At 45.1% G+C, this 27,895-nt stretch overlaps 4 protein-coding genes across 8 annotated transcripts; 3 read left to right on the plus strand and 1 right to left on the minus strand.

Moving 5' to 3' along the window:
* The first annotated feature begins 596 nt into the window (after nt 1-596).
* On the plus strand, nt 597-2,024 carry LOC120656144 (probable carboxylesterase 2). Its single transcript, XM_039934169.1, has one exon. It carries the CDS (start codon nt 761-763, stop codon nt 1,754-1,756), a length of 996 nt encoding a protein of 331 aa, XP_039790103.1. The 5' UTR covers nt 597-760; the 3' UTR covers nt 1,757-2,024.
* Nucleotides 2,025-6,071: 4,047 nt separating this feature from the next.
* Nucleotides 6,072-11,540, plus strand: LOC120656146 (polyadenylate-binding protein RBP47C'-like). The gene is made up of 6 exons (XM_039934171.1): nt 6,072-6,554; nt 7,125-7,578; nt 8,071-8,126; nt 8,461-8,591; nt 8,741-8,837; nt 11,120-11,540. The coding sequence occupies exons 1-6, from the start codon at nt 6,168-6,170 to the stop codon at nt 11,279-11,281; spliced, it is 1,287 nt and encodes a 428-aa protein (XP_039790105.1). The 5' UTR covers nt 6,072-6,167; the 3' UTR covers nt 11,282-11,540.
* A 2,683-nt stretch (nt 11,541-14,223) lies between these two features.
* On the plus strand, nt 14,224-21,811 carry LOC120656147 (calmodulin-binding protein 60 B-like). Of its 5 annotated transcripts, XR_005667821.1 has the most exons (7): nt 14,224-14,490; nt 14,985-15,201; nt 15,733-16,201; nt 16,573-16,733; nt 16,830-17,027; nt 18,078-18,253; nt 21,212-21,811. XR_005667821.1 is itself a non-coding variant. In XM_039934172.1 (6 exons), the coding sequence occupies exons 2-5, from the start codon at nt 16,120-16,122 to the stop codon at nt 18,153-18,155; spliced, it is 519 nt and encodes a 172-aa protein (XP_039790106.1). In that variant the 5' UTR covers nt 15,218-15,602; nt 15,733-16,119; the 3' UTR covers nt 18,156-18,253; nt 21,212-21,811. The 5 variants fall into 5 exon arrangements, 2 of the variants coding, with proteins under 2 accessions (XP_039790106.1, XP_039790107.1); XR_005667822.1 differs by lacking the exon at nt 15,733-16,201 and having other exon boundaries at nt 14,226-14,490; XM_039934172.1 differs by lacking the exons at nt 14,224-14,490; nt 14,985-15,201 and adding an exon at nt 15,218-15,602.
* Nucleotides 21,812-21,957: 146 nt separating this feature from the next.
* LOC120656145 (coleoptile phototropism protein 1-like) lies at nt 21,958-26,563 on the minus strand. The gene is made up of 6 exons (XM_039934170.1): nt 26,368-26,563; nt 26,084-26,270; nt 25,887-25,956; nt 24,965-25,631; nt 22,825-23,552; nt 21,958-22,726 (listed from the first exon to the last, which is right to left on the minus strand). The coding sequence occupies exons 2-6, from the start codon at nt 26,203-26,205 to the stop codon at nt 22,121-22,123; spliced, it is 2,193 nt and encodes a 730-aa protein (XP_039790104.1). The 5' UTR covers nt 26,206-26,270; nt 26,368-26,563; the 3' UTR covers nt 21,958-22,120.
* Between the last annotated feature and the right edge of the window lie 1,332 nt (nt 26,564-27,895).

A 27,895-nucleotide genomic window follows, 5' to 3' on the forward strand; every position in this document is an offset into this window, starting at 1 on the left:
GATGCCTCCAGCTCAAGACGATGTTAAAAACGCTGCCGTCGCCTTTCCGGCAAGCCAAAGTTAGATTTTTTTTTTACTTGGAGAATTGCTGACCTTTGCAGATTTGATGCTGCAGCTCCATTGATGGAAAAATCAGCAGGAAACCAAACAAAGTAGAGGTCTTGCACTTTATGCACGAATTCAATTGCACGTTTCATATGAGAGGGAAAAAAAAAAGGTCCCAACAAGGCAACAATGGATTCCTTCGAGAAGCTTGGGCAGCCAGGAAAAATGTCCAGGGAATCCCAGACCCCGACGTGACCAGTCCAGGCAACAATGGATTCGAAGTGGCTGATGATGCTTGGACCGTCCGACGCCTGGGCCCATCGGGGTTGAAACTGCCGCAGAGAGAGTCTGTGAATCGCGCGGGTCGGCATCGCCGGCGGCGTGCAGCGGCAGCGCCCAGCTGCTCCGAGTCCACCAGCACGACGCCCGTGGCCCCTACTCGTCGTCGACGCCAGCCCAGTGCGCCCGTTCCAGGCAACCCCGTGCCGGTCCGAGCCAAAGACGCCGGCCGGGCCATCTAGAAGCCCGGGGGATCACAAGCCGCGCACGACACCGCGCCACCACACAATCACTGACGGCGATCCCGAGAAGACAACCGCCCCCGCGGTCGGCAGCTCGCCAGAAGAGAGACCAGCGGCAGCAGCATCACTCGCTCACCATCCACGCCCCCAGTTCTCACTTCACAGTCGACAGCTGCGCGCGTCAGGCATCTCGCATGGCGTCGTCCAACTCTGCGTTGCCCAACTTCCCCGTCCCGCCCCCCGCCGACCCGGCCGACGAGGTCGTCCGCGAGTTCGGCCCGCTGCTCCGGGTCTACAAGAGCGGCCGCGTCGAGCGCCCGCTCGTGGCCCCGCCCGTCGCCCCGGGCCACGACGCCGCCACGGGCGTCCACTCCAGGGACGTCGACCTCGGCGCCTCCTCCGTCCGCCTCTACCTGCCCCCCGTCGCCGACGGCGCCGGCAAGCTGCCCGTGGTGGTGTACGTCCACGGCGGGGGCTTCGTGGCGGAGTCCGCGGCGTCGCCCAACTACCACCTCTTCCTCAACAGGCTCGCCGCCGCGTGCCCCGCGCTCGGCGTCTCCGTCGACTACCGCCTGGCGCCCGAGCACCCGCTCCCGGCGGGGTACGACGACTGCCTCGCCGCGCTCAAGTGGGCGCTCTCGGCCGCCGACCCCTGGGTGGCCGCGCACGGGGACCTCGGCCGCGTCTTCGTCGCCGGGGACAGCGCCGGCGCCAACATCTGCCACCACCTTACCATGCACCCGGACGTCCGGGGCCACGCCGCCGCCGCCGCAGCCCCTGGCCGGGCGCCGCTCAAGGGCGCCGTGATGATCCACCCCTGGTTCTGGGGCTCGGAGGCCGTGGGCGAGGAGCCGCGGGACCCCGCGTTCCGCGCCATGGGTGCCGGCCTGTGGTTCTTCGCGTGCCCCGGGAACAGCGACATGGACGACCCGCGGATGAACCCGATGGCGCCCGGCGCGCCGGGGCTGGGGGCGCTGGCGTGCGAGCGCGTCATGGTGTGCGCCGCGGAGGGGGACTTCCTCAGGTGGCGCGGCCGCGCGTACGCGGAGGCGGTGGCCGCGGCGAGGGGCGGCGGCGTCGAGCTGCTGGAGACCATGGGCGAGGGCCACGTCTTCTACCTCTTCAAGCCCGACTGCGACAAGGCCAAGGAGATGCTCGACAAGATGGTGGCCTTCATCAACGCCCCGTGATGCGCACCCCGTTGTTGCTTGTGTTTGCAGCTTTTGGCATCGTGGCTAGCTGCTGAGAACGATCGACGATCGTGACATTTTATCAGGACGATGATGGAAATAAAAGAACGGGGTTCGCCCATGCATCGACTTCGCGAGGTTATTATTATTTTTGTTAATTTCGTATGAGCAGTTCGGTTGGCGCAGGATTATTGTTGATTTGTTGAAAGACGACGCCTTTTGAGGAACTGATGGATGGTAAGTAAGCTCAATACATGGTTTTAGAACACTGAACCTGCCTAGCTCTGCAAATGTGTTGGAAACCAAACTATATCCACTACAATCCATTCTCATCAGAGAAATTAATATTACACACACCAATCCATTCTCATTAGAGAAATTAATATTACACACGCCACTCCAAACCACCACCACTACACACCAATCCAGCCCAAACATTTCACCTTATAATGTAATAAACTATTAACCAAACCGTTTTGCACAGAGTAGCTGCTAGTTATACTGAGTCATCTCCAACAAATTTCAATCAGTTTCGATAAAATTTTATAGTATGAACGCTATGTTTTATTTCCAGGATCCGATTCTTGACGTAGGGCCCACGTACAATTCTAGCCACACTGCTTTACATAGAGTAACTGCTAGTTATACTGAGTCATCTCCAACAAATTTCGGTTAATTTCTATAAAATTTTATAGTGTGATCACAAAATTTTATTTCTAGGGTCCAGTCTCGACGTGGGACCCACGTATAATTCTAGCCAACTGCTTTGCACAGAGTAGCTACTAGTCATACTGAGCCACCTACAACAAATTTTAGTCAATTTCGATAAAATTTTATAGTATGAACGCGAGGTTTTATTTCTAGGGTCCGGCTCTTGACGTAAGGTCCACGTGTAATTCTAGCCACACTGCTTTGTACAAAATAGCTAATAGTCGTACTGAGTCATCTCCAACAAAATTCAGTCGATTTCGATAAAATTTTATAGTGTGAACGTGATGTTTTATTTTCAGGGTCCGACTCTTACGGGACCGACATTTATATATAATAATCATACTATTTTGCATAAAATATCCATTTCACTCCACTCAACCCACTCCAATCTATATTTACATAGAACTCACTCCACCCTACTCCATTAGTTAATACAATCGATTTGAACCCACCCAAATACAATCTATATCAAAACCCAAACCACTAAATCCATTCCAATTCAATCCAGCAGGACTAAACCTGCCATCGTCCTCGTGTTGGTAGGGAATTGGGATACTTTATTCTATCTAAATTTCAGTTATCCTGTTGGGTTCATGGTGTTTCAGAAATGACAAATGACTCTAAAATGGAGCAAGTTAGCTGTTTAGGACAGGAGTATACATGTCGGGAATATAACACATGCAAATCAACTTCTTCATGCAAACTGTGCAAACTTCAATCTAGACCGCCGGATCAACATCTAAGGTGGGTACGCATGGGGAGTGGGTGATTTGCAAAAGTGTGATTAGAGGCGAGCGGTTAATTGTAAAATTACTCAATCCTCCGTGTCTTTTGGATGTTGATCCAGTAGCTCATATTGAAGTTTGCACAGTTTGCACATAGAAGTTGATATGCATCTTGATGAGGACATGCCTACGATGCCCAAGAATATGCCCAATCTTTTACGGTGCAAATAATAGCCGGATGATGTCAAGTAATTTTCAACTCCACAAGTAGTGAATTTAGATGGATACACGGGCAGTAAGACCAATAGAATCTTTCCTCACGTCAAATATAGTAGCAATATAGTGATAACCGTGCAGACAACAAACTATTGAAACCAAACGGCAGATCAAATATAACTAGGATTAATTTAATCGGCCAATGAAAAGCAGCAGTAACTTGAGTATATGAGTCACCGACAAACTTCTCAGACACAATCTCAGATCAAACAGATCAGACTTCACAAAATTGACTCAATTGATAAATAACTCCAATAACTAGGTCTGATTGAATTGAGAATAATTTAATTATCCAACCAGTCACAGGCGCATCAACTAGCACATGTGTCTCACGGAAATACCAAGTAGTAAACTCACGGCAATAACATTGAACCAAGAGCGTAGTTTAATGTAGATGGAGGTAACAATTACATGAGATCAATCCAGTACTTGCAGAACAAAGATACTTAGAGGGATCAGCTTACAGGATATAAACCAACCCTAGATATTTTCTTCCACCCGCGGCGAACCACGATCAGAAGAGAAGGAACTCTGAGAATTCCAAGCGACGCACTCGAGCCGAAGAAACTCGATCACGCACTCCACACAAATCCATAAGGATCCGGAAAACACCCGCTATGGTTTCTCGAGCGACACCTCGACAAGGGAATAAATCCACAATAGAATTCTAATCTAATCTGCCTCCTGGAGCCAGCGCCCCCCCTATTATACTCTGTGCGCACAGGCACAAACTCAACATCCAATGGTTGGGCCCGCTAAACAGGCTTAACCTGAAAGACCAGGTCCGACTCACACACAAAGAAAACAAAATAGACTCCAATGCTAAGATAAAGAAATGTTATCACGCTATACCTCACATGCAAGCTATAATATAATAATCCGGCAATGATGCTAATCATGTCAAGCTTTTTTAATCTCCACGGCAATGCTTCCAATGTGAATAAATCTTTTATACTTAATCTCTTGCTTTTGGCGCAAATTAACTCCACTGAAAAATATACTGGATGGAGATACGGCAAAAGCACATATTCCATTATTTCTCTTGACGTAATTTTCAGCCAGAGAGAAACCCCCAAACCGAATACCAGAAGACTTCGAAACATCACCAATTGATTTATTTGAATTGATGTAATAATTTTCAGTATCAATAATTTGAGGCGCCATGGGCTCATCACATCTGATATGTTTCCATACATGTATCTTCGTATCCCCCATGGCTAAATATGCTCTACTGCAACTCCTTAGTTAAGCCGCATTTATCTTGCTCCGGATGTTATTTATACTGCTATCCGAGTACTGTTGCTCATTAGTTACCTTACTGATGATGATCAGTGTAAGCATTAATTTTAGCTGGGCCGATTTCCAGCCCATCCATCGGAACTGGATTGCGAGACAGCCCACCCGAATGTAGCAAACCACGTGACTGATTTCCAAGTTTAATTCAATGCGCCACTAATGGGAAAAATGCACAATTCATAGTGAATTTTATTTTAAGCGACCGCTATATGCTGCCTTTTCATGTATTGTTCCAAAAACTTATAGATTCCACTTTTGGAAAAGAAACACGAGCAACTAATCAGTCCGTGGACATGAAAACACATACTTTTTTTTTTGGTCTAAAATGGCATGCATCACCACCTGGCTAATCTTACACTCTCACTCTACTCCAAACGCTTACGATGTGCGGGTAGGGACGGTAATGGCCATGACTCTAATACTCTCTTCACAATCCAATTTGATCCTTAATATTTTTAATTTAAAATTAATTAAATTAGAGTCCGACTTTTAAATTATTTAAGCTAAAAATTAAGATCCTTTACGACCCCTATCTCTATGTGTGGGTGATAGTGCCATTGCTTCTTTGTGATTTTTATGCAAACGAGATATCATATCATCTCTTACCACGCATGTATCTTTAGGCAAAACCCAATATTAGTGGCATCCAAATCCAATTATCTCTACCAGACTGATCCGATCTTTCTCTGAATGCACCAGACTATGCTATATACGGTACGGATACCAAATCCGCAGACAGTATCGGAGTCCAGTTCCGGCCCACCCTGCCATTTATTACAAGAAACTGGAGGCTCTTTTTGCAACGGCTGGAAATAGCAAAACAGGATCGGCACATCGAGCGACACAGTCGTGTTTAGATCCGTAAAAAAATGGTAAAAAGAATCACATCGGATATTATAACATTTTTCGTTTATTTGTGGTAATTGTTGTCCTACCATGACCTAACTAGGCTCAAAAAATTCGTCTCGTCGTGTACATCAAAACTATGCAATTAATTTTTTTATTTATCTACATTTAATACTCCATGCATGAGGCAAAAGATTTAATGTAATAAATGAATAATGAAGTTTGGATTGGGAAATTTTAGAACTAAACGCAACCCCAGAAAATTAGCACCAGAGCAGACAGCGCCACAACCCCTTTCCCTAAAAATCCCCTAGCCCCGCGTACCCCACCGGGGCCCACGGGTCAGCCTCTCCGCCCCCGGCCCATCGGACGATCGCGCCACCACGAAATCCTAGATCGGACGGCCTAGATCCGCCAGCAACGGCCTATAAATGCCCAGCCTCACCCCGCACCCACGAGCTCTCTCCTCTCTTTCCGCCTCCACCCCTCGCGAGCTCGGCACACGCGGCGGCTTCCCTCCTCCTTCCTCCTCACCCCCGGCGGCGGCGGCGACGGAGATGCAGATGGCAGCGGCAGCGGCCCCCACCGACGCCGCGGCCGCGGCTGCCGCGCCGCATCACCACCCCCACGCGCACGCCGCGGCGGCCGCGGCCCCGCCGCACCCGCACGCGCACGCGCCGCACCCGCACCACCACATGCCGCAGCCGCGGTGGGTGGTCATCCCGTACCCGCCGCCGCACCACCCCATGGTGGCCGCTCCCCCGCCCCCGCCGCCGCAGTTCGTCAAGCACTTCGCGCCGCTGGCCTCGGTCACCCCGCCGCCGCCGCAGTCGGCTGGATCCGGCGGGAATGGGGCCGAGGACAACCGAACGATCTGGGTCGGCGACCTCCAGTACTGGATGGACGAGAACTACCTCCACAGCTGCTTCGGCCCCAGCGGCGAGGTTTGTTCTTCCTCTCTGCTCCTCCGATCCGGCACAATCCGTACCGGATCTCTCGAATCCAGCTAGGTTTGCCCCACGGCTGAGCGTTGATTCGTCTGTGCTGTGCTGTGATAGGCGTAGCGGCGTAATTTTGCAAATTGTGGTTTGGTGACCATAAAGATACGTGCTTTTGAGCCTCGTAGCCGTTGTAGTTGATGAAGGCGCCAACTTTCAGGCCATTTCCTGCAGTTTGGGTGACCCAAAGTAGTTACGTAAATTTATCACTCTACCAAACATTGATTTGCACAATCGTGTAACAGCTGGCATAGTCATAACTTTCCTGTCAATTTGTCACATGATTGAAATGTCAACTGAGTTTTTGACATTCTGTCGATAAGGTAGCAGCGCCAGTAACATTGTCAAATTTTGAGTTTAGACTACTGTTTACGTTGAATGGATTTACCTTTTTTTTTGGTTATTTTGGTACTAAGTAAGATTCTGCTGTTTTTTTTGAGAGAGACTTCCTCCATTATGTTACCTTTTATTGCATACATTACTAATTGCTGTTTTGCTACTTATCTGCTTCTGTAGGTGGTGACAATTAAAGTTATTCGCAATAGACACTCGGGGGTCTCCGAGGGTTATGGTTTTGTAGAGTTCTATTCTCACGCATCAGCAGAGAAGGCACTACAGAATTTTTCTGGTCATGTAATGCCTAATACTGACCGGGCTTTTAAGTTGAACTGGGCATCATATAGTATGGGAGAAAAACGCTCCGAACTTGCATCTGATCACTCTATATTTGTTGGTGATTTGGCTGTTGATGTTACTGATGACATGTTGCTGGAACTTTTTTCTAGCAAATACCGATCAGTGAAAGGAGCTAAAGTTATTATTGATGCAAACACGGGCCGTTCTAGAGGCTATGGCTTCGTTAGGTTCGGAGATGACAATGACAAAACTCATGCAATGACTGAAATGAATGGTGTATACTGTTCCACAAGACCAATTCGAGTAGGACCAGCGACTCCTAGAAGATCGCAAGGTATTTTTTAGAATATTCCAAGGTTGTTTTGTATTTAACCTGCGTCTGCAGTTAGTAGATACACATCCTTCTTTTTTTTAAAAAAAAATCCATGATGTTTTCTTTATATTAGTCTGTGCTATACTGCTATTCGATTTATGTTTTTGCTACCCTAGAAATCTGCTTGATAATAAATATGCTATGAACTTCCACACAGCACACACATACTTGTGACAATCAATATTGCTGCATGCCTGTCCCTTATGACTTCACACTGATTTTGTTATATGATTATGTTATATCCCAATATTTTGAGTACATGTAATCTGCATCGTGCACACATGTACAAAATAAGTAATAGCTGGGGCCTGATTTTCCTCGCATCCTGGGGCATTGTCGGTGGGGATTGGGATATACTTACATTGACAGTTTCTTTCCCAAAAGCATTATATGTTTGGTCATTACTTTTTCCCATTTGACATACCTTCTGATTGTATAATTGTTTATTTTCAGGCGATTCAGGCTCATCTCCACCGAGGCAATCAGATTCTGACTCCACTAACAGGACGGTATGCTCGTCTTAGTTTCCAGTGCTTGCTGTGGAATTTAAATGCAACTGTGTATTTGTACAAGTTACACTAGCCTTGCTCTATTTTACTTGCTTCTTTGGACTTTGAATATTCTCCACACTTTTCATCATTATTATTTTGTAATATATGTTTGCAGAAAGTATATAGTGATAATAAATGCTTTTGGCAGCACATGGATTAATATCATTTCCTTATAACAGATGTAAATACTAATAAAACATATATTTCTAGTCATGTTTTGTAAGGTTTACTACATACATCCTAGGATGGCAAGAAGTATTAAGATGCTATCTCGTATCGGTAAATGCTGCAGGTTTATGTTGGCGGGCTTGACCCTAACGTTAGCGAAGAGGAGCTGAGGAAAGCATTTGCAAAATACGGTGATCTTGCCTCTGTCAAAATTCCTGTTGGCAAGCAATGTGGGTTTGTTCAGTTTGTAAACAGGTATATCTAAGATATTTTATCTGTATCCTTCATATTATACACACCATAAAAATGTAACATATAAATTGTTCTACACTTAACTGTTTATTTCAGTTTCTAATTGATGTAAGATTTTAGATAATGTGAATTGTGCTTGTTTTGAATTTTAGAGCTGATGCGGAAGAAGCACTACAAGGGCTGAATGGATCGACGATGGGGAAGCAGGCAGTTAGACTTTCCTGGGGCCGCAGCCCAGCCAGCAAACAGGTTGAGTTGATTTAGTTTGAATTTCACTTTATTCCTCACTATGATAGCATATAATCCGCATTCATCACAATGACTGCTTGGTGCTGCTGCATATTATCAAGCATATTATAATTTGTTAATGTCTGATTCACACCATTATACTCAATAAGACGAATGAAAGAACCTCCAATACAAAAGTATCAGAAAGGAAAAATGCTTCTAACATGAATCTGCATCAACATTCTGGAATCCTTGATGGTATCTAGCTGGAAGGACTTGTTCTTCCATATTTACTGCACACAGATTGCCAGTGGCATGGTTTTTAAGGTGCGAACTAAGCGCAGTTGCGGGAGGCAACGCGTTCGAAACACCTAGCCTAAGGATGGGAGAAACAAGGGAAGGTGTGAGAATCAGAGAAGAAAAGAAAATAAGGAGCGGTACAGCAGGAGCATTGTGGTTGGGTAGGTTGGGGGTTGGGGGGGGGGGGGGGGTTGTGTATCAGGACTGGGGTGCGTGATGGGAGGTGGGGAGGGGTGCTTTAGGTCTGTTGGCTTAGAATGGGCTTCTATTCACTAGCGGCTAATCAATTTATTCAGTTTGGCCAACATATGCTCCCATTTCCCCTTTGTTTGCCTTATGTGGGTATGACGTCATCTCGCTCTGCCTTGCCCGCATTACGTGCCTAAGTAGTTGGGGTGGGTGGTTTGGGGGCTAGAACCTAGAACATGTATAATATGTACTAATATTTCACATCCTATGTTAAGTTCTTTTTCCCCTGACAGAACATTCAGATTCCTGCTGACCTGAATCTTCATAGCGTATTTGAAAAATAGTGATGTACAGAAAGGGACATTTATTTTGTTTTTGTCTTTTGCATTTTAGTTAGTTTCTGAGTTGTAGGCATAGTTGATACCTTTATGCATGACACTGCATAGATTGGCAGAAACTCAAAGTTAAGTGCTTCATATATTGTTCCTACTCATTTTTCAATTCCTGTAGCCCTGTTTGCATTAATTACATTATTCCATGTAACCTTCTATCCTGTCTGCATTGAACATTATTACTTGTATCCCTCTCTGCATTGAATCACATCTCGAAATATTATCTCTTACTACTGATCGAGGTAAAGTATGGATAATTGCATTTGCCACTTTCATATCGGGCCTTATTTAATCTTGCTTCTTTTCTTGACCATATTAGTGGCTGGAGAGTTTGTCCTCCCTGATGGCAGGCTCAAGCTTTTCGAGCATAGACTAAACAGTTTGTTGCCTTTTATTGAAAGGCTTAAGCTGGTCAGTCATCCTCATCCTCACTGAATGAAGATGAGGTTACCTCCCTATGCATACTGGCAAGCTGTAACTTTGGCTGTTTCATTGTTGCACTCTAGTAGAAGAGCTTTTTTGATATTTCCTTAAGATAGTGTCAGATTGCACACTTGAATTATGGAAGTTCGCTCCGTAGCTTATAGATTGCTCCCTTTTTTTATAAAATAATTCACAATGTAGGCTTTGACTCAAACTTTGAGAAATAATAATAGTTTTTGGGACATCTCATCTCGTAACATGAAATGGTTAGATTTTTCATGAAGCATACTGCCATAATATTTTATGAATTTGTAGCTATTTGCACAAATGATTAGAAAACTATTATTGCTCAAAGTTTGTAGTTTGAAGTCAAGAGTTCCAATTATTTCGTGAATAGGTATATTCTGAACTCTTTAAAGATACCGAGGGCCTGGACATCCATGTTTAAGTTTTAGCCTAGGGGTTGAAGCTCAACCTTGTCCAACATGTTGGATGTTCTTGGGCAGCTGGGCTTCTCCTAAATACTAAAGTTATAAACATATGAGAGGCTGTATATAAGCTTAAGCAGGTGGAAAGGGCATTATAGTTGTTGTATTGAAGCCTCAAATACTCTAGTGTCTGCATGAATGTAAACCCTCGAAAACAGGGCATAGGTAAGCAGCCCATCAGAAACAAGCTTACTAGAAAAGCTGGCTGAAGGGCTTCATCTTAGGGTTGCTCAGAAGCCGCAATAAGCTTCAGCTAAACAGGCCTATATAGCTAACAGAAGCTTAGGTTAGCTAGATCTTTTTTTTCCCATTTACCTTCGGGAGAAACAATGGCAGCTATTTTGAGTGTATTTTTCTACTACTAATACAGTGCTTTTTCATAATAATTATGTGTGTGCACTGGGGGGAATTCCCATAATGAATTTGGGTCTCCAGTTATTGGCTTTGCTGCAATGTGAGGCTCGACTAATATTATTCATTTCACTCACATGGGAACTTTTGTGCCTTCCAGTCTAGGGGTGATTATGGGCACCGACGCAATGGCAACGGCATGTACTACGGGACACCATTCTACAGTGGATATGGTTATGCCTCACCGGTTCCACACCCAAACATGTATGCCGCGGCCTATGGAGCCTACCCTTACTACGGCAACCAGCAGCTAGTGAGCTGATGGGCAGAGCTTCTCCGCTCCATTTCCTCCCATATCGGAGGAAACAAGGTTTTGGTCCAGTAAGCATAGTACCGTACGATGATATTATTATAGGTGGCCATAAAAAGTGGGCGAGAGACGAGACAGGTATATGATGATAATGGTACCTGCAGATCTGTGCTGCTAGTAGAACCTAAAGGAAGCTTGTAGACAATAAGACCTATTCTTTCCTGAGAAATTTTGACTTGCTAATAAAACTAAAGCTATCAGTTGTTGTGAATGTCTGTTTGTTTGGTGTTTTTTCTCTGTATGGTTAATTTTGTTGCTTGCTGTGACTTTGCATCAGCTGCTAGCTTGGGCCACATGGTATCAATTCTGCTGCTGCTCTAGCCATCCACTGCAGCTGCAGCTGTGCCAAGCGGCGAGTGATCTAAAATTTCTGCATTTTCAGAGGTGATGATGTGCTGTTGGTTGATCTTGTTGGGCCTGCTGTATTTTTTCGACCGTGTATGTTCCATTGATGCCACTCTGCCGTTGCCCACTGAACCGTGGTTTCAGGGCAGCCCTTGAGTGATCTCTGACGCGAGAAGAACATAGGCAGGCGCAGCTGGCATCGATCCACTCGGTTTACATGGTCGGTTGCTCGAGTGACCCACCCCCCCTACTCTTCAGACTTGTGAGATTCTGCAGGAGATGGAGTGAGTTCATGCATCCGCTCCACACCCACACGGTGGCCGCCTTGGAGCGGGGCGACCTGAGAAGAATCATCGAAGCTTCCGACCACTCGACGGTACCCATGTAGCCGTGTAGGACAAGCGACAGCGATCTCTTCGTCGACTACTTGAACATCGGATGGCGATGACAGCATCGGACGCCACGTTGAGCCGACTTGTTGTATGCATGGAGCAGCTTACTCTGGCCTAGTTTAGTTGGGTACATAAAGTTTTTGAAATGGAATCGTAGCACATTTGAAGTATTAAACATAGACTAATCACAAAAGAACTCGTTTGTAAATTACGAAACGAATATAATGAGTCTAATTAATTCATCGTTAGAACATTTGTACTGTAGCAATTTAGTGTCTAATCGTAGCATAATTAGGCTCATTAGATTCGTTTTGCAATTTACAAGCGAACTATGCAATTTGTTTTTTTTATTTCGTCTAGATTTAATACTATATGCATGTAAGATTCTCTTTCGATGTGATAGATTTGAAATTTTGAATTTTGCAACTAAACAATGCCTCTCAACAAGGAGGAAAGGGCGACAAAATAACGAGTTGACTTGCTAGATTGCTCACAGCCACACAATGGGCACTTAACAAACTACTTCTTTTGTGAACGACAAAGTCCTATTGATTATGGTATACATAGTATCTATTTCGGTCGTCATTTTACTATCAGCATTTTTGTTTGACATGGAACAACCAGCACACATTCATATCTACGGACACTTGCAAGAGATTGGGTCATTAGATACTGGGATTTACAAAGTTAATACAACCGAACTGAACGTAGCGAAGAATCTAAGATTTCTAGTTAGGGTGGTCCAATAGAATTTTTTTATATATATTAGTGAATAAGTCAATCTAGTCTTTAAAATGTAGAGAATTTTTACAATGATCGAAAAAATAAGAGCCGTCCATCTGACATAATCGTACGGTGGTCAAGGTATAAAGTATCTAGACTAAAGTACCTGATGGTATAAAAATATGGGATCAAGTACCAAAACATGGGACCGAATACTAATATAATTTATTTTTTGTAAATACCTTCCATTGATCAACGGTTAGAAAAAATTTCAAGACAAAAGTACCTGAAAGTACCCATTGGCACTTTACAATCATTGTAACAAAGCTTAAAAAGCTTAATTTCTCACTTTTCATCTTCTCAATTATCAGTTATTGTACATAAGAAAAATAGTTAGTAGCTATTTTCTGAGTAATAAATAAGGATAGATAAAAAAAATTCAGAAGATAAAGAGTGTCTGGGCCAAATCTTAGGGTGGGCTGGGTGGCGTTGGCCCACCCTCTAGATCTGCCCTTGCAGTTGGACTCCCTAACTAAAAATTTGTATTTTTCTAGATTTATCCTACAAATTAACTAAGGTTATCCCTCTAGTCAAAGAGCCTCATTGTGGTATCCATAAATATAAACACATCGTTTACTAAATCTTAAACCTAAGGTTCGCTCGAGTGCTACCAACCAGGGGCGTAGCCAGCGTGGGGGCAGGGAGCTTTGGAGTCCCCACCCCCACCCCAAGAAATTTTGGCATAATGAAAAGGAGAAAGAAGGAGAAGAGATGAAGGGAAAGAGAGAAGAGAGAAAAAAGAAGAAGAAAATGAGCCTCTTGTCCAAACTCTTATTCCGCCCCTGCTACCAACCAATCCACGATTCAGGCTGCCTGATTTCATTAGCATAGTATTAAGGTGGTGTTTGGTTGCCAAAAGTCCCTAAACTAATTTTAGTCCATAGACTAAATTAGTCCCTAGTTGTTTGGTTCTAGGGACTAAATATCATTAAATGAGTGCACAAAGTACCATATTACCTCTAATGCATGCATCCAAGAGGTGGGACCAGAGGTAGGGGTGGAATAGGTCTCATGTAGGCTAAAAGTCCCAAAAAGCTCTTCAAGAGAAACTTCTCATTCTTTAGCCCCAAACAACATTTTAGTCCAAAAAATCTCTCCTGTTTGATTTTTTTAGCCTCTAAAATCCTAGGGATTTATTACAAAAGTCCTATGAACCAACAGGGTCTAAGCTGAAGCATCAAGGGCGTCACGCGCACACTCCTCACCGGATCACGCGCACAAGTGCTGAAGTGCCAACGAGACAGACGAGTGGACGACTGACTTGGGAGGACGACCAATAGAGCGACGAACAGGTGTCGTAAGAACACTCGCTTAAATTTTTTCCCCTTTTCTAATTCCAATTCTTTTAGCCCTCGCGACCGGAGGAAAAGCGCGCGAGTATTCCTCCCCGACCCCGCTTCCCCGCGTATAAATCCACGAGCTCAAGCTTGCGAGCTTAGCCGTAAGCTCATATCAAAGTGTCCCACTTGCAACATCACGCGTCGCTGCCACCCGTCGTCGTCGTCTCCTCCTCTGCTCTCCCTCCGACCGCGTTTCCCCCGATCTCTGCCTCTCCAGCTCTGGCAATGTCGCTCTCTCGGCCTCGTCGGGGCAGGGAGGAGGAGGAGGAGCTGGACGGCGGCCCTGCTGCTTCCGCCACCAGTGAGTTCATCAGCCCCCTACGTGCGAGCTGTTAAACCTCCATGCCTCTCCTGCTCTAAGTAGCTAGTACTAGTTCTTTACTGTAGCTAGCTCCCGTGATTTGCTTCCATTTAAGGACGTGTTTGGATGGGCTAAAGTTGAGTGATAAACTTGAAGTACCCTTTAGCATTCGTATCCTTAATAAAAAAAAATTTAGTCTTGGCTGAAGTTTAGCCCACCCCATTATTGTACTTATGTTTGGAATGGATACACTAATGCTAAATTTTAGCACTTTTGGATATTAGCATTTGGATCCAAACATCCCCTTTATATGCCCTCGCTGCGTAGAGGTAAAACCCCACGAAAATAATTGAGGCAGGGGAGATAGAACTGGGCATGGTTCGGCAGCTGGTTCAGCAAAATGGTTTTTGTAACTAGGCATGGTTTTCTTGGTTTTCAAAAGATCCCGGAACAACAAATTTCCTGACATGCTCCATGTCCCTTGTGCATGGCAGGGGTTCAAAAGATTTCTATGAGGCCTAGATTGAGATCCTCAAGAAGGAAATGCATTGTATGACGAAGGGCTTTATCGAGGAGAGCAAAACCTTGCAGAGGGAGATGCGAGAATTCTATCAGAATTCCCAACTGCAGCTCAAGGAGCAGATCAGTGAGCAAAATAGGAGGATGGAACAGCTGATCCAGGAGCAGTTCAAGTTCAACACCTTGATTTCGGTAACCATTTACTTTCATGTTGCAGCATTTATGCTTGGAGGCTCTTTGTGCAGACATGATGTGATTGGCTAAGTGGTTTTTCAGTTTCACGCAATTTTGATTGTGACTGTCTGAAATCATATAGGTCCTTCCTTTTTGTTCTTGGTTTTCTTAGTCAATGCACGCTCTTATCTGAATGCTTTATGATAATTTGATTGATCTGAACCAATGGCTACAAGCTAGCAAAGGCAGTCAAACATTGAACTAAACACTGAAGATGGAAACTATTCTTTTTAGGACTAACGAGTATAAAACCATTAGTGCCATCTCTGAGCTGCATTTGTTTTTATTTCTTTCTGAATAATCAATGCAAATCTATTTCTGTGACCTGGAGACCATGTTCCAGCAAACAGTAATCTGAGGTAGGAAATTGTTGTTTTATAATATATTGCTACTTTATCTCGTGGGGCAAAAGCTTTGCATATCATAAGTAATTCTGATTGGGTGAAAATATAGAAGTGCTTGACTTGATTGGTTAACATAATTTTTTAGGGCCTTGTCTCATCAAAGCAAAGTTAGAACATGTCGGTTGAAATTCGAGAACAAGTGCTGCAAAGGACATGTACTCAGGACATGTCATAATGGCAGATGATGGCAACCCTATTACAGTCGCTATATATGATCATGACAATAAGATCATCACAGATGGACCATTATCCTCACTTCAAGTTAAGATTGTTGTGCAGGATGGTGAGTTTAACAAGGAGAATAAGGAGCAGTGGAGTAGAGAATCCTTCCTAACATCATAGTATATGGCCGTACTTCGAAACCACCTTTGCTTGCCAGTGACCTGTATGTAAGGCTTCAAAATGGTGTGGCTGACCTCTGTGGTATAAAATCCAAGACAATGTTCCAGGCAGGAAATTCAGGTTGGGAGTCATGGAAACTGATGATAATATACAAGAAAAAATCCTGGAAGGAATTTCTGAACCCTTTACCATAAAGTCTGGTCGGGGTTTCTGTAAGTTTCCACAAGTCCATCATAATAATAAAATGGATATGCTCATACATGTTTCTATTCATGTAAACATTTCTCGTCTTGTATGTATTCGGTTAAACAGATATATGAGTCTAGCAAATGATTATTGTTAATCTAGCTAAGTAAGTATGAATGAATGCAAAGACACTATATTATTATCATCCTCTGCTATTATTTTTATTTTACCCTTTTGATATGATTATTTTACACAGCACCTTTGTTTTCAACAAGGGTGGTAAACAAATCTAGTTACTCAAAGAGGAACTCACAACATCATTTGTTTGTATAGTTTTTAGACTTAACACTCTAAAACTATCTGGACTATATAATAATTGATGTCTTGTATTTTTCAGCAAATAGGAAGGATCCTCATCCATCTTTGAGTGACCCGATATATAAACTGCAGAAAATTCATGAAAATGGTGACAGGCACAGGCTACTAGAGAAGATGCATATAAATCAGGTTCACGATTTTTTGTGGTTCTACAATATGGATGCAAACCGTCTGCGCAACGTAAGAAAACTCAAGTTTTATAATCAGCTCATTTGCATAGCTTTCTACAACATTAATATGTATCTTACTCAACCTGTTTCATATTGCCCTATATAGGATTGTAAAAGTATCTCAGACCATGATTGGAACGTCATTGTTAAACATGCTCTTAGTTGCAAACCAGGACATGGACGTTATTCTTATGATATTCCTGCGAAGGATGCTACAATGTTCTTCGATTCTCTTTATAAAATTGTTGGTGCAAAATTCAATGGTAAATACACTTCTTATGAGGAACTTAATGATACTCAGAAGGTAATTGCTATTCTGATCTTTGCTACTTCGCATATAGGTTTTTTTCCTTCAAAAGAAAAATAAATCTCCTTAAATGGGTTCTCACTATTTTTGTTCTTTTCTTGAGATGAGTCAAAATGTAATTTAAATGCTATGAATTAATTTGAGCATTAAATGGATCTGCATTTTTGTGAAGTTCTCCCATCTATGTGCTCAAATGTTTATGAACGGCTAAATGCTCCTAGAGAAATATTTAAGTAGCTATATCAGAACGCTTTGATCATGATGATGGTTTGATGTCCTCTCTTCTGTTTGGCCTAAATAGCGATGAAATTCTTGTATATCTTCAAAAGTAGCTGTATCGAACTACGCACCTGCAAATTTGCAATCCTTCTAAGTAACTATTATAACAATTACGAAGGTTTCTTCTGCTAATCTGAAGTCAAACTAATATTAGTGCATTACGTTTTATGATATCGCATCTATGCAATCAAATTGGCATATGAATTCACCCATTATATCCAGAGCATGCAGGGGAGGATCTTCTGAATTCTAGAAAATAATGTTTATCATGTCTTGTCTTGTATCTTATGATTAAGATGGGTAGATATATAAATTTTAGACCCAACTGTTAGTCATTGTTACCCAGACACCCGTGTCCTAATTTTTCGCTGAGTTAAACAGTAGACACCCCGCACCGGTGTCGGATTCCAAGTAGTATTTGGTGTGTCCTAAGAAAATCTGCTGAATCAGATACTCGCATCCGAGTGGGACACTGACACCTGCACCCATGTCCATGTACTACTTTTCATATGTATGTACGTTATATTGTTCTCCAACAGCTCAACTCAAGTAAGCCTGAAATATATTAATTATGTTGGATCCCAGTTCAATGACTGAAAAATTGTGGTACTTCAACTAATCAAAGTTACTAAATAGAATCCATATTTATGTTTTTATTTATGATGACATAGTAGCAGATCTATACAAAAACAAACATGATCCATGCATGTATGTATATAAGCTTTTGAATATTTTGAGAAATTAAGTTTTTTTTTCTGTACATATCAGGGTTTAGTGGAAGTGTCCAAGAAGGAAGCATATGACAATCTGAAACTTGTTCAGTATGAATTAAAAAAAATCATTTAATGAACATCAGGTTATGGTTGAAGATAAGCGAAACAGATACCTGCGAGGATCATGTTCAACGCCACAATGCCCTTCACCACTGATGACAAGGTTTCATGGTTAGCATCTGGTTAATTCTAATTACCTTCTATTTTTGTTTCTCCTTAAATTAATTTATGTTTCCAATGAGAAAGTCCTTATATCCTAATAATGTGACATGCCGGAAAATCTATTGATTTTCTGCTTTTATTTTTCTTTTTTCATGTGTAAAGATCTTTCAAAACAAATATGCATAGATTTTTAATATTAATTTAAAAAATTTCCAAACATACACATTTGGAGTTCAGACAAGCAATGATATTTTGTTCTTTTTCAGTTTTAAAGTTCAAGTTATCATTTGGAAATCATAAACTTCTTCTCTGAAATCCAAGCTTATAAACTCATGTAGCATACTTTCTTAATTGTGTTATTTGTATAGCGAACCGTTAAAATTATTAGTGATGAAGACTGATAAATAAAGTACGCAATACGCATAACTTTGTTCTTAACTTACCTGGTGTAGCTAGCATTAGCTACCGAACTTTGAAATGGGTTCATTTATTAACCTCTTAATGAAATGGATTCAGTTATGTCGTTGTACTAAAGGAAATCTCCCAACCAGATGAATACTACTAATACTACCTGGTGTAGCGAGCATTGAGTAAGAACCTAGATAAAAATGTTGGATTTTTCAGGTCGATGTCCTATTCCAGCTAAAGCCAACAAACATGGCTAGTTATTCACTTCTTGGGAAAAAAATAATGTTAATGTATGGATGTCTGTAGTTAATGATAGCAAGTCAGCAACCTGGATCTTCCCACGAGATGCCTTAGTCAGATGATTTAGTATGAACTTGAACAAAATCCTTAGATTTCCTAGAGCACCCCCCCCTCCATACATGCCTTAAATTGATTATACTAAAGGAATCATCCAAAGCAGGAACCCTTGCCAACAAATATTTTTATTTATTTTCTATTTTTTTCTTGTAAGAAAAGCATCCTTGATGGTAAAGGATGAATGAAGTGCAAAAACTTTATTAACCCATAATTAATGTTCATGGTTGAGCTATTGCATCTTACGAGCTCATAGAATGATTGTAGTTTTTCATGTAAATGGTAAAAACTAGTTCAAAGAAATATCTATATAAAATGGAGTTGAAACGAACATGGCACCATTTATGTCATTTCGAGTGATTTTGGTGATCGATTAACAACGCAATCAATGGGACTAATGGTATTGTTAAGTGAACATTTCTAGATCCCAGGGATGAAGTAAAAAGGCCATGCAAAGCAAAACACGAAGAAAGAACTCAAAGAAATATTGAATTGGACGAGTTCTGCAGAAATCAGTAGCACCGGTTGAACCGATGCCTAAGCATCGGTGCATCCGATGGTTGTCGGATGAACCGACGGCCTAGCTATAGGCACAAGTCTGTGCGCCTCTGGAGATCATGTGAAGATCAAGAGAAGCACCGGTTGAACCGACGGCTTCAAGATAGGCATCGGTGCATTCAACATACCATGTTCCAGAGACGATGTTAAGCGACCAGGAGCCAAATCTTCAGCACCGGTTGAACCGGCGAGGCATCGGAGCAAAGCACCGGTGTAATGACGTCAGCAAGAGAGAAAGAGGCCAACGGCTAGTTGAGTGACCGGTTGAACCGACGCCAGGTCATCGGTTAAACCGGTGGGGTCGCAGACTACGCCAGAAACTCAACGGCTACTTCGGGTCTGAGAGAGACCGGATGAACCGACGCTACCCCTGCCAGAGGCATCGGTTCATCCGATGATACGCATATTTTCTGCTGACCGTTGGAGCAATGGCTACAAGACTTGGTGGCCTATATATATGCCTCACCCCGGCCATTTGAAGTTTGCTGGAGTTGCTAGAAGTCACACAAACACACAAGATCATCTCCAAGCCATACAAGAGCCCATTGACCATATCCTTAGCTTTTAGCACTAGTCTTGTAAAGTGTGAGTGCTAGAGTAGCTCTTAGTGAGTGAGATTGCAAGGCCTTGAGCCTTTGTGCTGAGGTTATTTAGTGAACCAAAAGAAGAGCTTGGTGTGCCGTCCCCTTGGAGCTGTGGAGCTCGCCGGCAACGTCATCGACCCTCTGACTTGGTGTGGAGCGGCGACGACATCTTTGTGCGGGGGACGTGGAGACCCCATCCTTTGTGGAGAAGCTCCTTAGTGGAACCCGGGGCTAAGGTGACCGTGATTGTGTTTACGGAAGAGACTTGGTGGCCGAGTAGCAATACTCTTAGTGAGTGCTACAACAACGTGGATGTAGGTGTGCCTTTGTGGCTAACCGAACCACGGGATAAACACCCGCGTCAAGAGTTTGCTATCTCCTATCCCGCTCATTAAGCTTCCGCATTTCATACTAGCAATTTGTGTGCCTTTACTTTCATAGAATAGTTTCTTGATAGGAAAGTCTATAGGTTGCTAAACTCTTTTGGGATAGGGGTTTCACACTAGAACAACCTAGTTGCACATCTAGATAGCACGTTTTAGTTTAAGTTTTGTGCAAACTAGTTGGAGCCATAGGTCAAAGTTTTTATTAGAGCCTAATTCACCCCCTCCCCCTCTTAGGCTAGAGCACCCGATCACTTTCAGGAGTCTTCAGGATGGTACATCTAAAAGCAACAGAATTGCTAATGCATTTTTTAAACAAAAAATGAATTTCCAATTTGTTCATGCCAGCTACGTGGAAATCAATTGCTCGTGGAGTCTTCCTGTGAGATGCTCTCAGAATGATAACAGTGCTATATAAAACAAATGAGGTGGTCTGAAGGGAGGTAATAAATACCGCACCTGAACAAAAGCAAGAAACCGGGGTTTAAACTCCATCCAGCTAGCTCTTCCCCAAGGAGACTAGCCAACTGCACTACAGTGGCTTCTCATAACAGTGCTATACCCATTTCCATTCAATTGCAGCTAGGGAACAATATGGACAATTTTGTTTTCTGACTTCATTGCTAGCTATCTAGCAAAAACTTTGTATTGTAGTTACCTGATGAGCGCTATTCTTTCAGATGACGTTCCTCCACATGGCAAGGTTCTGGAGAGCGCTCCAGCACAGGAAAGCCCCCGGCCTCGTCAACGTTGGGCAAAAATTATGACTGTTGTCACCACCCTTCATTTCTTGAACAAGAAGCCCCAGGCTACTCCAGAAATATCTCAAACTCCTTCGACAGAAATTAGCTTTGGGATGACTTATGTGCCTGACAATTTACTGGTGGAGGCAGACATGGAAATGTGCCCAGTTCCTCTGACAGAAAATAGCTTTGGGATGACTGAATTGTCCTATGATTTATGGGACTGGTGGTAACCTGTCCTAGTATAGAAAATAGCTTTGGGATAGTTTCTACTTTCTCAGTGAAACTTTTAGCAGGCTGCTCCAGGACCAGGAGCCAGATTTGCCCCAGATTTGCTTCAGATGGATGTTTGCTATCCTCCATGGTGCTATGAATCGATAAGGCTGCTGCTTGTCTTCTTAAATTTGTTAGCTGTAGAAAGATGTTGGGGGCCTACTTGGCTCACAGATGTTGCTTCCAAATAAGCTGATTTGCTTAGGACTCTTGGAGATCTTGCATTCTGGCTACATACTCTGTTGAATGTGCTAATAGTAGTTCGGCTTGCTGCCTCTTATAATGGACACTAGTTTCATCAGTGCTGTCGCCGGAAGTTTTACCTTCCAATTCGTAAGCAGATCGGTAAATTGCAGCACACCGGGAACAGATGATCGTCTCCTAGCTAAGACAGTCTGCACAGCACAAGATGGGCACAATCTCGAGACTCCATGGAAAGTGGAAACCACTCCGGTTCGGTTGCAATCTGCTGTACCTGATTTATTAGCTTATTATTACACGCTTCAAATCGATGCGAAGCCGCTACAAGTTACTAGGCCGCCGTCTACTCTGCTCGCTACGAAGCTGCTGCGCTCACGAGATGGAGTTCCTCCACCGCCGCGGCTTCCTCGGCGCCTCGCCGGGCGCCCCCGCCACGTGCCCGTCGGGCCCCGCCGCGTCGGCGCCGGTCATCTTGGCCAGCCGGCCCAGCTTCCTCCACCCGCTGCTCCACGCCGAGGGCCCCTGGTTCTTGCCGCCGGCGCCGCCACCGACGCCGGCCTTGGCCCCCGACGCGGGCGACGGCGCGCCGCGCTCCACCTGCTTCTGGAGTGCGTCCATCTCGTGCTGCAGCTCCAGGTACTTGGCCTTGATGCTCTCCAGCTCGAACTTGAGCGTGTTGATGTCCTTCTTCGCCGCCGCCCACCCGTCCTGGAACGACTGCGGCGTCCCGTCCAGAAGCTGCCGCCGCGTCGGCGGCGGCGCGGCCGCGTCCGGCGCCCTGCCCAGCGCGGCGCCGCCGCCGGAGCCGGCGAGCGCGTTGCTGATCTTCACCTGCTCCGAGAAGAGCACCTGCACCACCACCCGCAGCGGCAGCCGCTCGTTCTGCGCCGCGTGCATGCACGCGTCGAACGACAGCTTCTGGCAGTCCATCACCCGGCACAGCCGCTTCCGCTCGTGCTCCGTCAGCGTCGGGTGCGCCTGCTCATCGCATCGGGTCACCATCTCCATGGCTCCATAGATCGCAAGGATGAAGAAGCAATCAGCAGCAGCAGCAGCCAAGGTGATTGATTGATTACCTTGAGGTAGGAGTCGACGGCGCGGTAGAGGCCGTCGTCGCAGGTGCGCGCCGACTCCGGGAGCGACTCGGCCAGCACCTGGAACTTGGTCAGCGACAGGTTGCGGTCGCGGGAGACCTCGGAGAGGTAGCTGTCCAGCAGCCTGGCGACGCGCGCCTTGGCGTTCAGCCCCGCCCCCGCCGCGGCCGTCCTCGCGCCGTAGTACTCGGGCGCCGCCGCCGCCGCCGGCTCCCCCCGGCCGGGGCTGGACGACGCCAGCTCCGTCTGCTCCTGCACGAGGAAGTGCTCGACGAGCCGCTGCACGAGGTCGACGTCGTAGGCGGTCTCGGCGCGGCCGGAGGATGGGATGAGGAGGTCGGCCAGCACGGCCTGCTCGAGCTGCATGCCCACGCGCTTCTCCAGCTCCGTGACCAGCGCGGGCGCCGCCTTGAGCATGATGGCGAGGCGGAGCAGGCGGAGGAGGAAGCCGCAGGAGACGCTGTCGCGCTGCGGCGGGATGATGCTGATCAGGCTCTCCACCACCATGCGCTGCTCCCGCGCCGGCGCGCTCGCCGCGATGTCGTCCTTGCCGCCGCCGCCGGCGATGATCATGTGGAGGCCGCCGCCGGGGGACGCCTGCGCCCAGGGCTCGTCGAGGGCGCCGCCGTGGGGCCCGTCCTTGGTCAGCCCCGGGAGCCATTTGGACGCGTAGTGGGTGATCGCCGCGCCGATGAGATCGAACCGCATGCCTATCCACGAAAATATAATGCAACAACAAATTGGCTTCAAGTTTCATACATGTTCTGAAACATTAATTCCTGTTCATGCAAACTGGCAAGTTAAATTTGCATCCTTTGTCTTGCGAGTTTGTGATGATCTAGGATCCAATGATCCAGGTTAACCTACGTTCCTGCCCCAATCATGCGCAACAAAATTGGAAAGAAAAAAAAAGCTTTTTTTAATCTCCCAAGTCTCAACCAATGCAAAATATGCCCAAGACTAATGTTTTAACCACATATGATCTCTGCATTCATCTTGAGTGAGAAAGGACCTCGATGCGTCCCTTTCCCACATCTTCTAGTGATCTTGCCGGCATGTTCAAGAGAATGGAGAGGATGATGTGACTGGTATATGTCACTTAAAATGAGTGAAGTGCCTGCGAATATCCTGCAACATCACTCAAAACCACCTAGAAAACAACAGTTGCCGCAATTTCCACTGGTTTTGAAAGTTCGAGGGCTAGCTTACTTTGTGTTGTTTTTGGAGGTAGAGGAGGATCAAATTACAAAAACTCAACCTGACTGGAAGTAGAGGTTTCCCCGTGGAATCAAATTGTACTAGGATTTTCAAAGTAGACTTCATCACAAATCTAGCAGAATTTTTACTGTTACTTAAATTATTACCGTGCAATTTCAAATGTAGAAAATATGTGTGATTACTGATGATTTCAATAAAAGGGAAAATAGTGTAACCATGTGAGTGAAGAAGGGTTGAGGCCGCGTTTAATTGGTGGAAAAGTTAGGAGTTGGCTACTGTAGCACATTTCGTTGTTATTTGGTAATTAATGTCCAATCATAGATTTATTGGGCTTAAAAGATTCGTCTCGTTCTAATCAGTTAAACTGTGTAATTAGTTATTTTTCAACTACATTTAATACTCCATATATGTGTCCAAAAATTCGATGTGATAGATACTGTAGTCACTTTTCAAGGAACTAAACTCCGCCTGATATGGAGTCGCTAGTCGCTACTCCCTCCTAGCTAGGCCCAGCATCACTGTCACCAACTAATATGATTGTGGCAGTGTCTTGGCATTACTTGAACAACTTCCACTGTGCTCCACTATTCATGACACTTCATCATGAAGATTTTGTTTATTCTTTTTGCATTCTGATAAAAAAATTGATTTTCTTCCCAACAGGAGGAGCACTGAACCGTGCTAACAATCCAAGCTGCACTCATGTAGCAGCATCAGTACGTTTATCACCCATCGATTGAAACCTACTCCCCTCCATCCCAAATCCATTGATGTACGTAGAAAAGCCAAAACTTACTGCTAGTAATTTGGAACGGGCGAGTAAATAGCTTCCACTGCTACTAATCAGAGATCAACTGGCTGATGAGACAGTAGGGTGATAACAGTGTGGTTAAGCGGCTGGTACCTTTGACCTTGATGGCGGTGACGACGCGCACGAAGTGGTCGATCCGGAGCACGGACACGTCCTCGAACCACCAATCCGCCGGCGGCACGGCCTGCCGGCTGGGGCTCGACTCCTTGGAGTCCCCACCGCCGCCGCTGCCGCCGCCGCCACCGAGGTTCCACCGCGGGCTCGCCGTGCCGCCGCCGGCGCCGGGGCCAGTAGCCCGGGGCGGCCTGCCACCGCCGGTGCCGGTGTACGCCCAGCGCACGCCCCTGGGGTTGGCGCAGGCCTTCCAGGCGATGGACTCGCTGCAGCGGCGCACGATCTGGAGGTTCTCGGCCCAGGGCGAGAGGCCCTCGCAGCTCTTGAGCACCACGATGGAGTCCCGCCACGACGACAGCACCACGTAGCTGAGGAACGCCTCCGTCTTGAAGATGAGGTTCCCTTCCTCCAGGTCCTCCGTCATCTCCAGGTACTCGGCGGCGCAGCGGAGGCCCGAGATGTTGGCCGCCGTCAGGTCCACGGCCATCCCGTAGCAGAAGCGCGCCGCCAGCTCGAAGGAGTCCGTGCCGCCGGGGACGTCGTCGAGGCCCACGGCCGCCGTGTCCGGGTCCGCGGCCGCCGCCGCCACGGAAGCCGTCTCGTAGATGATGCGGCTCATCCGGCCGCTCCGGGAGATCATCGGGTACTGCAGGTACGCATTGATTGGCCACGTCAGTGTCACACGCAGCAAGTGTGTGCACCGGTGATAGGTGATGTGTTATTGATCACAGAACAAAATAGGAAACTAGCAAAGATTTTATTTGTATCATACATAAGTAGAATGACACATCACACATGCATGCTCGAGTTCTCTCTGAAGCACAGGAGAGACTCTCCATCTCCTCTACCATGAAGCAGGCAACGCAAAAGAGAATTATCAAGAGACTGTCTACTGCTATACCTTGTGAAGATGAAAGCTGACATCTCCCACTTTGACAAGCAGATCGCTAGGAATATCTCTGTTGACGTACCTGCTCATCAAATCGTCGATACGGTGAAAATGATCACTTAGCTTGAACAAGAACAAGAAACAAGTATGCAGATGGGAACCCCAGGGGGCTTTGATGACCAAAGTAACTAACTGATGTATTTAATTACCAGGAGTGGTCTCGGCGAACAAAGCCGTCGTTCTTGAGTCCCTCGTGCCGGCCAGATGAGCCGCCGCCGACGGGGACGAGCCCCCGCTCACCGGCGTGGCTCTCGCTCTCCGACTCCCACATCTCGCTTCTTCTTCTTCCTCTTGATTGGACGTCGGCCGGAGCTTACAGCTCTCCGCAACTATGATCTGCGTCATGAGCAAAACAGGAAAGGATACACTAGCGCAAATTAAGAATCTAAATGGTTGCTTAATAAGGAAATTAATTAGGTGTAACATGTACGACCTTCTATTGCGCCCGGGGGGAGACGATGATGTTGAAGCAGGTACTACTGAACTAGTCCTGCTCTTGTTGTCCTTGCAGCTGGGCACCGGGGACTCTGACCGAACACCAGCAGCTAGCTATATCACCACCACCAGCAGCGAGGAGTGACGCGGAGCTGGCAGGTTTAGCTTCTAGCAGGCTTCTAGCTAGGTTGGGGCCGGACCGGCGGATAGAAGCGCTACTAAAAATCCATACTAAAATTTATAAGTGTTTTTCATATGATCACAAATGAAGACAAACTTTTACCAAAATTGTAGAGTTTGACTAGATCTAAAATTTAAAGTTGATAACTTTTTCATTTTAGGTCATTTAATAGTCCAAAAATTATCATAAGTTTTCTAGTTTCAAAATCTACAAGTTTTGATTTGTTTTCAAACCACTCCGGATGTAGAATAGTTCCATATCAAAGTTGTTGTAAGATCTAAAATTTTATAGTTTCTACATTATTCATTTAAGACCATTTAGGATCACAAGATCATTTACTAGTTGTGCCCTATATATAGCTATGACTATATAGTGTCTCGTACAACTCAAGTCATATTTTCAAGTTTCCACAATCTTAACCTTTATATACACTCAAATACATTTGGTATATTTTTTCTATATCTATAGTTCACAATAAGCATAGTGTAGAAGTTTCAATTGTTCCGCTATATATAAAGATTTAAATGAATTTTTAGAATAAAATAGAGAAATATTTTTAGAGGCAGGTGATATCAGACCCCGACCCTACAAATCAATTTTAGAGTTAATATAAAGAATAACTTATCTCATAGTCACAAATGATTGTGTAGTATGATGGAGAGGAGGATAAACGCGAAGATGGAGGTAAGAGGTTTGAACCCTTGTTTATGCAAGTGTGCATATTTCTTCTAGCAGAGGGCTTGTGGTGGCAGCTGGTTAGCTAGGATTTTCTTCTTTTTTCTTTTGTTGTTTCTGAGTTTTTCTAATTTTTTTTAGAAATTATTTTGTAGGCACGGGTACGTTATCCATACCTATAATCGATTTTTAGCTGCGAGGACTTTATAGAGAGGCATATTGTACTGCCTTTGAAAATATATTTTTACGTGCTTATAAAATTTAATTTTTTAGTAGTGAATGACTGGCCGATCGACGAGGCCGGCCGTGGCGAGACCACATGGGGTGTTTGCTCAGCAACTGGCCTCTCTTGTCGTTTACCAGGCCCTCCCTCTACCTCCGAGGCTCCGATCCGGTATACGCGCTCCATCGCTAATCCCTTTCATCGCCTCCCAAGGTTCATCCTTGTTGGCCTCACACAAACAAGATAGCATTGCTGTGGTATCCTATATATCCTCTTGTCTCCTTCCTTCGCATCTCAAGCAAAATTAATATACGGTATGTTGATGCATGCTGCGATCGAGTGCGGTAGTACAGTACGTTCGTGGTTAATCGTGTGTGCTGCCGTCTGATTTTTTGAGTTTAAGAGACCCACAGCGGCTCCCGTCTTATGTATACAAGACAGATCGTT

The sequence above is a fragment of the Panicum virgatum genome, chromosome 1N, assembly GCF_016808335.1.
Source record: "Panicum virgatum strain AP13 chromosome 1N, P.virgatum_v5, whole genome shotgun sequence".
NCBI classification, from domain to species: domain Eukaryota; kingdom Viridiplantae; phylum Streptophyta; class Magnoliopsida; order Poales; family Poaceae; genus Panicum; species Panicum virgatum.